Source organism: Malaclemys terrapin, chromosome 11 (genome assembly GCF_027887155.1).
Source record: "Malaclemys terrapin pileata isolate rMalTer1 chromosome 11, rMalTer1.hap1, whole genome shotgun sequence".
Taxonomy (NCBI): domain Eukaryota; kingdom Metazoa; phylum Chordata; order Testudines; family Emydidae; genus Malaclemys; species Malaclemys terrapin.
This window is the reverse complement of record NC_071515.1, coordinates 41819424-41834142: the sequence shown is the minus strand read 5'-3', so window position 1 is coordinate 41834142 and position 14719 is coordinate 41819424. Positions and strand designations below refer to the sequence as shown.

The following is a 14719-nucleotide window of genomic DNA, read 5'->3' as shown; positions in this document are numbered from 1 at the left end:
AAAACAGCTGATCAGGAGGTATGGGGAGGACGGGGGAGGTGCTGATCGGTGGGGCTGCCAGTTGGTAGGAGGCGCTGGGAGTGGGGGGGGGAGCTAATGGGGGAGGGCCTGCTGACGTATTACTGTGGCTCTTTGGCAATGTACATTGGTAAATTCTGCTCCTTCTCAGGCTCAGGTTGGCCACCCCTGGTCTAAACAATTGAGCTCCTACACAGATGTAACTTAAGAACTAACAGCCAAGTAGTTTAAATGTGGTAGAGGTGACAGTTCTGGAGCAGGGTGGGGCAGACTGGGGGCATGACTGCTGTGTGTATACAGACTTTTACTTCAGAAATTTAAAGGCACAAAGAGTGGTCACTGGATGAAATCCTGGACCTATGGAGGTTAAAGGCAAAACTCCCATTGATTTCAGTGGAGCCAGAATGTCATCTCTCTTTGTTAGTGTGGAACCAGTTCCAGATTAGCACGTTCTTTCCAGAAGCCATAATCACTTCCTGTGGGACCAGAGCTAAGTATGAAGCTGAATATGGTCCCATAATTGGTGGTGGTAAAGTCTGATTTTGAATTCATACATTGTATGCTGACTTAGGCTTGTTTCCTCCCTATTAAAAAAGGTGTTGGCTCAACTGACAGTTAAGAAGTACTAATATCTAAAATGTTGCAGAGTCAAATTCACCACTAGTGTAAACTAGCACAGCTCCAATGGACTCTGGTGGAGCTGCACCACTTTACACCAACAGAGAATGTGGCCCTTTGTTTTTAAAAAGACGGCATTGCTTTTAGACGTGGTTTTATATACATACAAAAAACAGAGGTACATGTAGCATAGGAGAATATAATGGAGTGTAACAATAAGACTGATTTTCTAATCCTGTTAAATACTGGTGTATGGCGATTTGTATTTATTTTAATGCTTTGTAACAAGTGACAGACCATTGCGCTTGAGGCTTTCATAATGATTAAAAATGCATAATATCAATAAAAATGTGGGTGGGTGGGTGTATAGAGAGAGAGAGAGAGTCCTCACGCAATCCTAACTAATAATGACTAGCTAGTTAGCAGCAGTAGTAACAGCAGCAAAGCATCTCCTTTACGTTCGCCTCCCCACACTTTTCCCGAATACCTGAAAAAAGGGCTTTGCAGGGAGGCCAGAAGGCTAGCAAGTGCCAAAGAAAAAGGGTCTTCAAGGAAAATACTGTGCAAGCAGCCCTCTTCCATTTAAACTGTCTTTAGTACTTAGCTTGAGCACTTCTGCAGCCTTGCTGAGTGCAAATGCAAATGCATAGGGAAAGAGGAGTGCTTTCTTTCTCTCACTTCTCGGGACATTTAGAGCTATATCTAAACTTGAGGGGCATATTTGTAGATTCCTGGGTGAGATGAGTTTTTTAATTTTCTCATTCCTTTCCATTGTTTTGCTTTCTACCACCTCCCCAACCTCTCAGTGGAATAGCTCCATTCCCAAGCAAAACTTAGTGCAGCGTCTAGGCTGTTCTAAATGGCACTGCCTCATAAAATCTCCTTATGGACCATTACACTGGCAGGGATTGCTAGAGTGCAGCATACTCCAGCCACAGCCCTTTCCTCATGCACCTAAGGATGGAATAGGTGGTGGCAGTGTTGGGTCAAAGATTCCCCTTTGTCAGGTGTATCCTCAGCTGCCCATTTAGGATTTTAATCCCCTTTGTCCACCTTATTAGTGGAAAGGGGTCTGGGGACTTAGTAGGGCTGAGGATCTGGCCCACAATACTCAGAGTACTTCTTTAGCTGGAGTATAATAATTCCCTGTTGCAATCAAAGTGTGTTTATGTAGCAATTAACTTGCTCTTTCTTTGTCCTTTGGTGTTTGTAGGTATTATTACCTGGCTTTCAAGGCCCATCAGACCCCTCTTGGTAGCAGAGAAAGCTGTATTGCTATTTTGGAGAAATCGAAACTAGACAATTGGGTTCTTGGGAAAACAAAGGTAGGGCACGTTTCTGGTTTTCTCCAGGGGTGTCCTCTCTGCAGCGAGGCATGTCTAATGAGTGGTTTAATGAAGCCGTGGCTCATTCTGCCCAGCATTGTGTGGATGTGATAGGAAAGGGAGAGGATGCAAGGAATGTCCCCTGCTCCTGCACGCGGACTGCTGCTCCAGGCTAGTGCTGCAGATACTAGCCTCCCTAGATCGAGGGAATGCCTTGCCCCTTTCCTCCCTAGCCTGCATAAGGAGAGATGCACATAAAACCCTCTCCCAAAGGTGACATAGTACCTGCACCACCCCTGGGTGCACCTGAGGCATAATGCCTCCATGGTGTGGGGCTCCTCCACAATCCTCCCTACTGCAGGTTGTGGCTTAATGCCACCATTTAGCCTTTGCTATCTGTGAACCACTTAAGGCCAGTATCGGTTTGTTGTGTTAGAAGTTGTCCTGCCTTTCAGATGAGCTGCTCTGGGCTATTTTAGTAGCAGCCTTTGTTCATGGTTTAAAATGACGTGACTGATTTTGCAAAATATGGGGCCAAATCCTGAATTGCTTTCTCATTCCTTAGAAGTAAGCCAAAGGGAGTTTCCTGAATAAGGGCCCTTAGGATTTGACCCTGAACTAGGATACAATATTGTATTTATAAACTCACCCCCTCCCCTCTTATCATTATCATGAGGAACGCTTTGTGCTAATGTTTATCCTAAGGACTCCCACCGGATTTCCAGTGAATTGCCACATTAATGAAAGAGACCATTATTGAAAATGTTTCCACAAATCAGCTCTAGCTTGAAAAGCTATATTTAAACATTGCTGATACAGAAAAGCAGCATTCTGACCAAGCTGTCATGGGTGATTTACTTGGGGGTAATGGGATAATTGTGTGACTTACATTGTAATGGGTGATTGTAATTAGTGGAATAAACTAAAAACATATATTCTACAACATGGTTTCTGAAATTCTAGCTATAAGATTTAGCAGCTTTTTCTAGCAATGATGCTGTAACGTAGATTGAAATAATACTAAGGAAGAGGCAGTATAAAAGATTTTATTCTACTGCTTACATGTAATGCTGAACCTGTTGTTCCATTTCAGGTGTTCCTAAAGTATTACCATATAGAACAGTTAAATTTGTTCCTGCGAGAAGTTATAGGCAGGGTGGTGGTAATGCAGGCCTATACCAAGGGGTGGCTTGGAGCTAGGAGATATAAGAGAATCAAAGAGCGAAGAGAAAATAGTGCTGTCGCCATTCAGTCAGGTAAACATTCATATTCCTTATTTCATGCACAATCTTGGCATTTTAAATTGCCTGCAAATTATCTATTCATTTTCTCAATGGTTTGCTGTGAAATCAAAATAACATGTGGTACTTTCCCCCTCCAGCTAACTGATTCCAACATTACAGATTAATTACTAAGTTATCAGTTTAGTAAGCACTAATGTCTTTGTTTAAATGTTTTACTACTATAGACTATGCCTGTAAACAAAGGAAGAGTATTGTTCAGTGTCTCTCGACTAATGTGCAGCACGCAGAAGAGATGCAATAGCTACATTCTCCTTTTTGCATGTACCTCTGGATTCCAAATAACATAAATTCTGCCATGGGCTGGGAAGGTTGATTATTTGTAGTTTACCATGCTTCACTCTATAGATTTATTTTTTGGGAGGCGGGGTGTTAGAGGGATGCAGTTGTTTGCATTGAACTTTGAGCGCCAATGATTCTGCACCTCACAGTCTTTGCTTGACTTTGTGACATCAGAGAGCACATGTTGACAATTAAAATTTGGAAGACTGGAGATGCGTTTGAAGTTGTGGAGATGCTTATGCTCCAGTCATGAGCCCAGAGTTCAACTGGTGGGTGGGTGAGGAAGAGATAGTGGGAGGGGGTGGTTATGGCAGGGAGGATGGAAGATTAGGCACATCTCTGACTCTATAACACTTCCTTAAATAAATGTAATTCCTAACACATGGGTTTGTATTTTTAGCCTGGAGAGGATATGAAGCTCGCAGGAAGTACAAGGAAATAAGGAACAGAAGAACTGATGCTGCTATACATATTCAAGCAGGTAATTAAAACATTATTTCCACAGACTATATCTATTTTGCTATGGATAACTTCATGTCAGTATTTTTAGCTGAGAGAAATGTAAACAGCCCAAACAAAAGCAATCAGAAAATACTGCTTCTGATGCTGTGTTCTTCAATAGCAAATGTCACCAGTGACAGGACTCTAGCACTTTGGAGCTTTTATGGTGAGTACCTTTTTGAAAGCAAAACATACTGATCAAAAGCCATTGAATGAGTTCTTAGGGATTCATCTGGGCTCAGAGAGTCAATGTGTATTAACCATGTGTAGAGTTGGTGTGAAGCACTAGAATCATTTTGCTTAAAGTGTGGATGATAGGCACTGAACATGCCATCTCTCTGGCTTTGTGGTTAGTCCTAATATTGGCAGATTGCCAGGTTTTATTCTTAATTGCTGCTGATTTTTCCAGTTTGGGCCAAGCCTCTGATTCCCTGCCAGGCTTCAATGCACTCATATCAATATGAATTTGAATAAACTTGAAAGAGATTATTGAAGGAACAGGCCTGCAGGGTGGTGCAGGTCTCTAGTAGAGAGCAAGAGATCATATGGCACTGAAAATAAAAGATCCAGCCTACTGAACTGAGTAGCAGGGAGGCTATAGTTTCAAATGCAGCCAACATGAAGCAAACTAGGGATGATGTACCACACCTGTGCATGCCATTGTTCCCTGCAGCCAAGGGTGAAGGAGTTCTGTAACGGATCTAAAAAGAGCCATAGCAGATGTACCAACAGAGAAACCTGTGCTCCACATTTCAGTCCAGTCGTTGCCTATACTATAATTATGTGACTTCTGTTACCTCTGAGTTCTGTTTTGCTTAGATGATAGTTAAACTGAAAGAAAAGATTTCTGCTGAATGTTCTCTCACTTCTGAACATAAAACCAAAATGTTAATGACAAGCCATTTTCATTATAAATCCAACAACTAACTTCCGTTCCCCAACCCTGTTCCCTGAGAGTCAGCATTACTATGACTTTCAAGAGGAAGGCAAAATAATATAATTCTGGCTGTAGAATTAGAAAGGCAATGTACATTTCTCTTAGGGCGAGGCTCTTTATACATAATATTTTGTATGTTCATAAAATAGCATGTCCCTCGCTCTAGGATTATATGCTGTATGTTCAGTGAAATTGGGAGCTGTTGAACGGGAAGGTTTTTCCAAGTTACAACAAACATCAAGTGACTGGATAATCATATTCTCCACTTGCTCCCCTCCCCTGTGCTGTTATCTTCCATTGTTCTCATTTTAACACAGAGTACCAGTTCTTCAGACAGGGAATCCATCTTTAGATGTATTGCAAAACACTGACTCTTGACAGTTATGCTCTTTTGGGAAAGCCTGCACCTCAATTTCCCAGCTAACCCAACAGCCTGTGCACTACTGGGGAAAGAGAGGCTAGGTCAGAGGTGACCCTTCAGTCTGCACTAGAACCCGTTCTTAAAGTAGTCATTTGGGACTAGATTGTCCCATGTATGCACAGCACATAGGAAGGCAATGTGGTACAGCATCAGCCCCTGGAGAGTCCTAGGAGGCATTCTGCCTCAGAATTCCATGTAGAGGTCCTGGGCATGCAGAATATGTATGCCCATTGCTAAACCCTTTATGGAGTGCTGTTTATGCACTCCCACTCCCTCCAGGGAACATAAGGGTCAGACAGAAGCAGAGCCATGTTCCATTCTGTCACCTTTGTGACACTGTGCACCCAGTGGAGTAGACAGAGCTCCCTTGAGTGCAGAGACTGCTATACAGCCTGGTCCTTGCGTAGCCCAGACAAATGTGGAAGGGTCCTGTCACTCCTCCCACCGTAGCACACACCATATGCCCATATCAGGGCCAGACAGAACCATTAAATCATTGTGTTGATCAGATTGGATGGATGTACATTAGGACTACAGAGTTCAGAGTGACACAGCACACTTTCGTGTTAATCATGCTTTACAGCTATTCCCATCTTTGGCACAGCTTTAGAATTTATAGTGCATAATCATTTATTTCAGAAAATCAAACTTCAGTTTGTGTGAGACTCTCTGCCTTAGGAAATCTATATCTAGGACTCTCTAATTGAAACTTCTTTCTAAACATTTTTGTTTATCTCTGCACATTAGTCTTTCTGTGTTTCAAGGCTGAGCAAATAATTGCAAAGTGTGACCATTATCTGGGTTTTAAAATAGACTGTCTATTACTATTGTTACTTCCATGCCACCATAAAAGTGTGTGGTGCTGAACAGGCAAATAGACATAATCTCCACACTGAAGAGCTTACAATGTAAGTACAGATAAAGGACAGCATTTCAAGAAAAAGAAATGTGGTCATTTTAACATTATTTTAAAGAATGAGCAATTTAGATCACAGAGATACAGTACTTGCGTTTGCTGGTCAGGCATTTATAAAACCATATAATTAAAATATATATAGCAAAATAAAGCAGTCCTTGAAATTTTGGAAGCATTTGGCTTACATGTTTCTACAGAACAGCACATATTGAAATTTGTTTTCCTTTCATCTCCTTCCCAATAAAAGCAGCAGTGCGGCTTATCCCTTTAGCTTCCTCAGAACTTCCTTTCAGAATTCCCGATCTATTACAGCACATTCACATACCAGAAACAAGATGCCTTTTCATGCTGTCAACCTTTTTCATCTGAAATGTAAATTAATTCTTGCTGGTACGCTTTGACAGAGATCAAAGTAGGGGTATTAACCTTATTGGGCCTTCTCTTCATCGGAATCAGTTCCAAAGACTGCAAGGGTGGTGTTAGGAGGCCAGTCTTCACTGTTATCTATGGCCCTCCTCCAGGCAGTCCTCTGTCTACAAGTCAACATTTCAAAGGCAGTGATTTCTTTTGTAAATGACCTTATCATTACTTTAAACGGTGTGAAAAATGATTTGGCTGAATAATTCTTGCAGGATTATCCTGCTCATTTTAATTGTGGGGGGACTTCATTCAGATTCCAGGATATTGTTTAAGTGGTTTTGACAGCAAGTGATCACAGCCTGATAGAAAGGAGGAACACAGCTTCTGATTGGAAACCTCTTGACTTGTTCAGATTGTTCATTTCTTGAAGTCAGTCTTTGAGGTAGGCTACATTTGCATTTTAAAAATAAACAGATGCCTTTCAAATACATGAGCTGGTGGTCTGGAGATCTCAGTGGGCCCAAGCAGTTCACTATCCATTGATGAGATGTTGGAAGAAAAAACACATTTTTAAAAAACCCAAGTATACATGAAGATACATTTCCTATGTGTATAATATTACACCAAAAATAAGTCATTATTTGAGCTGGGGAAAAAAAACCCTTGCTAATAGGTAAAATGTTTATGAATTTAAGCCGTTCAGTACATCTACACTAGTGGCTCACACAATGTGAGCTACATCAGCGTATTTACACTGGTGGCTAAAATCCCCAGTGCAGGCAAAACCTTACCCACCTCTTTGTGTCTCAGTTTCTCAATTGGTAAAATATGGATAACAACAATTTTCTACCTCACAGAGAAGGCAAACATATTGTGAAAGAACTGAGTTCCTCAGACAAAAATGAAGTATTGTTGTTTCTTTGCGCTGTGGTTTGTATTGCTTTGTTTAAAGCCTAGGATAAGGAAAAGATCACTATGTTGAAATCATTTTAACATTACATTGAGCCAGATTCACAGCTGGTGTAAATCAGTGTATTGCCATTGTTTGCTGTCAGTGGAGCGATGCTGATTTACACCAGCTTTGGATCTGTAGCTATATTTGTATTACCACGTTTTATTAATTAGAATTAAAACCAAGTAAGTACAATTATAATGGTAATTTTTTTTGTTTGTTTTTACTCCATTCCCAGTCACCGTAGGGTGGATTTCCATGTCGAGTGACAGCTCTCTCCAAATACTTAAGAGAGGATTTTAATCTCCGTTTCATTTGTGAGCAGACACTGCCAAAATGCCAAATGAGTGGTGCATGCGATTCACTTAGATCTGAGGTGACATCACTGAACTCATGTTAATTAAGGCCTCTTTAGCCATCTGGAATATGCTGTGCAACTCTAGTCAGGATTGAGTTTAAACTCTGCTTCCAGAGGTGAAAGGCAAATGACTAATCCATTGAGCCATCATCCCCTCCTCCGACACACACTCATGCACTCACCATATGCCACACTTCACTGTGAAATTCTTTACTGAGAACTCAAGATTCAAGTTCTTTTTTGTAACACAAAATGGTGGATGCTCAGGAGGAAAGAGAAATGAGACAATCCCTTTATGAACTACTTCCGTCTTGTAACTTTTTACCATGTGATGTTGCTCACCAACTATTTGCACAGCCTTCACTAACAACCTTCTAAGAGCAAAATTTTGGGACTTTGGAGAACTACATACCATTTACATTAAATTAATATGTATGTAAAATGTATATGGCTAGGATTTTCAAAAGTGCTCAGGAATCACACCCTCAGCTCCAAATGTAGACGTACCCTATGCGTGTATCTACATTTCCATTAGATTTGTATTTCCTGGTTTTGACTGTAAACGGAAAAGCACTGAAAGGTCACTGGACAGGCAGGCTATTCCTACGTTATTTCATCACCCAGCTGGAGCCAGCAAAGGACAGAACTCCTTGGCGAACCCGTTCCTACTTGGTCCAGCCCGATTTCTAGACTTAAGAGGTTCAAATTAGCAGCCACAATTTTGGGTGCTGTCACAGGCTTTTGTGCCTCAGATTTTACCATAACAGCCAGTAATCTAAAACACTTTGTGCCAGGGCCGGCTCCAGGCACCAGCTAAGCAAACTGGTGCTTGGGGCGGCAGATTGTTCGAGGCGGCATTCTGCCCAAACCAGCGCTTTTTTGTTGTTGTTGTTGTTGTTCCGCTCTGGCCACCCTATAGGGGGCGGTGGCGCGAAGAACCAGAGCGCCCTGCAGGGCAGTCCTCTTCCTTCCCTCCCTGCCGACCAGAGCGGAGCTCTCGCGGCAGGTGGCAGGAGGCGGCGCAGCGGGAGGGGCCGCGTGGCAGCGCCCCTGCTGTAGCCCTGGCCGCCCCCTTCTCTCTCTCTACCGCCCGCTCCCTCTCCCTCCCCCCCCCCTGCACCCGCGCTCCAACCGCGCCGCAGGTTTTTTTTTTTGCTTTGCCGTTCTGGCAGCCCCAGTTTTTTTTGCTTGGGGCGGCCAAAAAGCCAGAGCCGGCCCTGCTTTGTGCAAACAGTAATACAGAGCAGCAGCATAAGCCCTGTTTGCAGCAATGGAAAAAGGGTGCTAATAGTTACTAGTACATTTAGAGCTCTGTTCTCCCCTTTATGAGAGAACACATGCTGGGAAAAGAAATTCCACAAGTTGAAACTCAGTTTTCTATTCATTCTTCCACTGAAGGAATGGGGGATGGGGGAGAGAAGTGTTTTGCCCCCTGAGGTTTGTACTACATAAACCTGCAAACCTCCTGAGATCCACAGGAGACAATGGGCATCCCTGGATACCTAGAGAGGGGGCATGATTCTCCATATCCTTACACAATACAACAGTTTTAGACTGGCATCAAACGTGTGTAAAAGAGTGGACAATCACAGTGTCCAACCCCTCTCAAATTTTGGCATTTAAACACTGGAAGTGCTTATTTGAGAAGACAAATGAGGGAGTCAGAGGTCTTACTTGGGAACCCAAGTTTCAAAATTGAGCCTATGAAGTATCATGATATTATGGTATCTTCCCTTCAACAAGTGACTAGTTTGCATTTCCAAGGGCACAGTAATTCTTGTTTGTTACTGTAAATGGGATTAGGATTTGAAAGTGTCTGTCTATGTGAGGGGTAAGTAGCTGTTTTACATGTTCTTTTATGGTTAGGAATGAAGAGAGAGAGGGAGAGATGTTTCTTGAGAAAGATGAATCCTCTCTTGCTGCTATAAAATGTTTCCGTACCTCCTGCCTATATGTTTTATGCATCAATCTACGATTGTCCTGATTGCTCTCTACATTGTGCTCAACAGCCCATTGTAGCATGGCATTCCCTTTGCGAATCAGCAGGAAAATGCCTGGACTTTCTGCTGACCAAAATTGAACAACTTTGTGTGTAATCTATATGGCTCAGTAAATTCTTTGTGAATAAAGGTTTTTACCAGCAAAGCATCAAGTCTCAGAGTCCTGGAGGTAAAAATAATTGCAACTTGCTACCTGCTGAACCTGAGGGAAAACTCATTTTATATGAGCATCAGTATCCAAAGTGCATGGCACATATAATATTTAACACCGAATGACTATTAATATGAGTGATAATGTACAATTCACATCCCATTTTGCTCGAAGCTCAAATCCTGTTGTCATTAGCCATGTAAAGGATTAGGACTGAATATACTGTTGCTGTGAAGTTTGCGTTAGAGAATACAAAAGGTGAAAATAAAGTGACAGCTGGTAATCATTCTTCTTCAGTGATGTGATGATTGTTCATGGGGGCACTAGCAACATGAATCTACTAATTTCACACTCTTTGAGCCAAGTGCGTAGTGTCAAAACCAGCCGTAGTCAGTAATGCAAATTGCTGTGATGGAGCAGCTTCCCGACCTCTCAGCCTCCCTAGGTAGAATGCCCTGTATGTATGTTGCTTTGGAAACATTATGGATCCATTTCACAAATGCTGAAGTGAAGCACTCCTCTGAATGTTGAATGAAACCTCTAGGAAACATGTTGGTCTGCCATGCTACGGAGGTTATCCCATGAGTCAAAGGAGAATCAGGAATTGCACACCTGTTACCTTGCAGAACCTAAGCATTCTAGGAAACCTGCCTTTGATAGAGTTTAATCAAAGACAAGCTAAGTTCTAAAATATTTATGAAAACAAAGGAATACAGTGGAGCCTATTACAGCGGAATCAGATATAGTCAAGCTCCATTTATTTAGTGAATGAAGGACAATCCTGAATTGTTTCATTGCATTAAAAAAAACGTGAAAAGGGGTCCAGTGTATCCACAGGGTAAAAAATGCCATTGTAAGAAATGTGACACTTCGTTTTTTAAAATAGTAGTAAAGAGGAAAAAAAAAGTCTAAAGGTTCCAACTTAAGAAAAGGCGAAAAACAAACCTGCTGCTGCTATCATTATTTTATTATTTTAGTTTCTTTTCAGTGCTCCTTGTTATTTAAACTTGTCCATAGACTGACCAGTATTTGGCACATTTCAGCTCTGTAGAGATAGCTGCTGCTGGCCAGTTGTCTTTGCAGCCAACATCAGAGTAGGCTTCTTGTCTGGTCAGTAGGAGATAGTTAAGGATTGGAAGGCTGATCACATGAGGCAACTGAATGTTTGCCTCCTCTCTGCCAGATAGGCAGACTTTTCCAGTCTTCTTATTAAGGAAGGAAAGTGCTTCAGTCTCATGATACCTGAATGCTGTATTTACAGCACCTCAGCAGGCCCAACTTCTATCATTCTTTCTGCAAATAATGGTTATTTATTTCAGTGGAAATTAAGTGGAAGATAATGACATCTCACTAAAAAGCATTTTTTGCTGCTTCTTACACTGGCAATTCTGAAAACTCCAAAAGGCACTGAAATATTTAGGTTATTATGGTGCACTGCAAACCACAGCTCAAGCAGTTCAGCTGGCTTTCATTTTCTTGTATTGCACAGAAAAATGTGACTACATAGATTTTCCTGAGAAACACTGGTTGAGGAGAAGGCAGTTAATGCTATCCTGTGATTAAACTAGACAGGAAGGGGATAGGTTACCGCTCTCCCTAAGGAAACCCTTAAAAAGAGATTATGGTGACTATTTTTCTATTTTCTTTAACACACTCTGATTATTATACAACAGAACATCAGTATGGGCTGCTTTTAAAAGAGTAGTTACATGTTGAAAGATGAGACTCCATGAATAATCCCAAAATGTGAGGATGTTAGGGTGTGAACTGTACAGGGCAGGGACTTTGTCTTCTTTTGTGTGGACAATGCCTAGTGGTCCTGGAAAAATAAAAACAATGAGTCCGGTGGCACCTTAAAGACTAAAGGATTTATTTGGGCATAAGCATTCGTTGGTGAAAAACACCACTTCTCAGAGTGCCACCGGACTCCTCGTTTTTGTGGATACAGACTAACATGGCTACCCCTCTGATACTGGGAAAAATAGCAGTTATCAACACACATTTCTGATTTCATAGAAATCATACGCATTAGATGATCTGTAGGTCTTCTGATCAATCCTCCAGGCCCTTCTCCATCCTGCTACATCCTTTAGCCAGTGCAGGACCAATCCATTCAGTATATTCTCAAATTTCTTGGGCCTGATCCTGAATTGGGATCCACTATGCCCATACAGAGTCTCACTAATGTCATTGCAACATCAGAGCCTAGATTTCAACAACTCAAGTGATGGGGCTTTCTCCTATTCCATTGTGGGACGATTCTGCAGACTGAACCTGATGCTTTACTGCCTTTACTAAAGTAGAGAGACTTTCCTAATTGAGGCCACTGCTAGGAGATGTGTCCTCATATTCACCCCAAGTTCTCCTTTGCATGTTATCATCCCATTAGTTCTTACTATACCCGGGTGATCTATGACAAACAATCCTTTCCCTATGTTGTTTCCATGCTTCATATATTGTGCAGTAGAAGGTTATCATCATTTTTGTGTGTGTATTGTATTTAAGCTATGTTGTATGTATTTTCCTCATGTCAACCCCCTCCTACCATTTAATTATTTTATTTATGTTTTAAAATAAATCCGTGTTTGATATTGATCCTAGGGTAGAGGAGTCCCTTGATTTTATTTTCCTTTGTGACATTAAAATTTCCTTAAATTTCTTGCTTCTCAAATGCAACACCGTATTTATAAGGTCTGGTCTTACCTGTGCTGTATACAAGAGTTATAATATCTTTGCTCAATGCTAGAGAGAATGAAGCCCAAATTTATATTGGATACAATTTTGAAAAGTGCCTAACTGACTCAGGTGCCAAAATCCTATTGACTTTCCGTAGGGTTTAAACACATTTGAAAATTTTACCCACTGACTCTTTTTGTCATTCCACTGCACTAGAAGCTTCCTATCTAATTTACTGTTTCTTACCTGCTGCTTAACTTGTGTGCTTTTGCGTTGGTGGTATAACTTTAAAACATTTCTTGGCATGTGAAGATATTTGACATGATTAAGCCTAATGTATCTTTAAAATGCTCTGTTATGGTTACAGCTGGTTGAAAAATAGGGGAAGAAAAAATTGTGACTTTTGTTAAAACTTGACAAAAAATTAAGTCAAAATTTCAAATTTTGAAAAATGTTAATCAGTTCTAATCCTGGTAGTTGTGGGTAAAACTGAATAGTTTTTTTTTATTACTGTTTTAGTTAATCTATCGTGAGCCTGGTTTTCATTTAAACTAATTAATTACATTTATTCTCACTTTAAGTTTCTTTGCACTACCAGAGTGGTATAAAGTGGCCTTAGTGTAAATGAAAATCCGGCCCTATATATTTTTCCAATGTTTTAAAAGTGGACCCAATTCTGCAAGGTGCTGACTGCCTTTGGCCTCCATTTATTTAAATAGGGGCCAAAAGCACTCAGTTCTGAGCAGGAGGGTGCCTGTTCTGTATAAGAAAAGCTGTTAGTTCTGTCTAGGAGTGATTGTGAAGCTTCTTATTCATACTTACGTTTGTCTAGCTTTCAGGGGATACATTGTTCGAAAAAATTATTCAAGATTGAAATGTAGCAATGGTTACCCAGCTGATACTGAGTCTGTGAACAACTGCTCCGCCCCCAGTTTTGGCTGTGAAGAATATTGGTGAGTTGAATCCTTTGGTGTCCATTATTTTCACAAAAATCATATCCCATACAACACAAGGTGAAAGGAATAGGCACTGAAAACAAATACCCTGCCTCATCATTCAGCCGTCTCTTTGGGGGCCTGTTATTCTGTAAGCAAGAAAACCTGTAACTAGGTCAGTCCCTCCACCAGTTGAGTCATCTCAATGTTCTCTCTCTTATCAGAGTTTGATTTCTTTGTTTGTTGTGTTATCTGTCCAGATTGTGGGCCAGTAAATTTCTCAGCAGCACCCTCAGCACCCATTGACTTCAGTGAGAGTTGAGTCTGCTCAGCATTTCACAGGACTGGACTACATACCTGTGACTAAATTTGCTAGATTGGAAGCTCCTTGAGGTAGGGGCATGGTTTTCTTTTATGTCTGTAATGGTCCATGCACATCTACGGTAGAGACAATAACAGTAAAAGGCAGGTCGGTAAGTCCCCTTCAGAGAGCCTAGGAGTACAGCAAATCGGAACCCTGGTTCCTACCTCTTTGCTGAGTGAGCAGGATTTTTTAACCTTCTTCACTCCAAGCTCTACCAGCTGATTCACTCCATCCAGTTGCCCTCATGTATCTTACCTTCAGCTGGAGGTGCAGGAGGGAGCTGACTCTTCTATAGCTGTGATCCATGCCATTGCATTGATTATTCACTGGGGTAGGAACCTCTCTTTGACACGTCTTTGTCCCTCTGGCCCAAGAATGACAGTTCTGGTTCTCTCTGGAATATATACTTCCCAGTTAGCAGCACAGCAAGAGCCTACTACCCCTCTTAATAGAGCTCTCTGAGAAAACCGATGACTTATTTGACTTTAAGTAGACTGCATTATTCCATTAAAAAGAGGTGACCTTTAAAATCTCCAAACCCGCATTTCTGATTTCTCTGCTTGTACTCATAACATCCAGTTCAGTTAAATTCAGTGATAACTTA

The 14719-nt window shown here is 41.3% G+C and overlaps 1 protein-coding gene across 1 annotated transcript in view; it reads left to right on the top strand.

The window, feature by feature from the left end:
* MYO3B (myosin IIIB) overlaps positions 1 to 14719 on the top strand; it is a 328398-nt gene that overhangs the window by 212383 nt on the left and 101296 nt on the right. Inside the window, exons 28-31 of the mRNA XM_054043283.1 lie at positions 1850 to 1961; positions 3055 to 3217; positions 3945 to 4025; positions 13649 to 13769. Of these exons, the coding sequence (XP_053899258.1) occupies positions 1850 to 1961; positions 3055 to 3217; positions 3945 to 4025; positions 13649 to 13769 (477 nt within the window). The remainder of the gene's footprint in view (positions 1 to 1849; positions 1962 to 3054; positions 3218 to 3944; positions 4026 to 13648; positions 13770 to 14719) is intronic.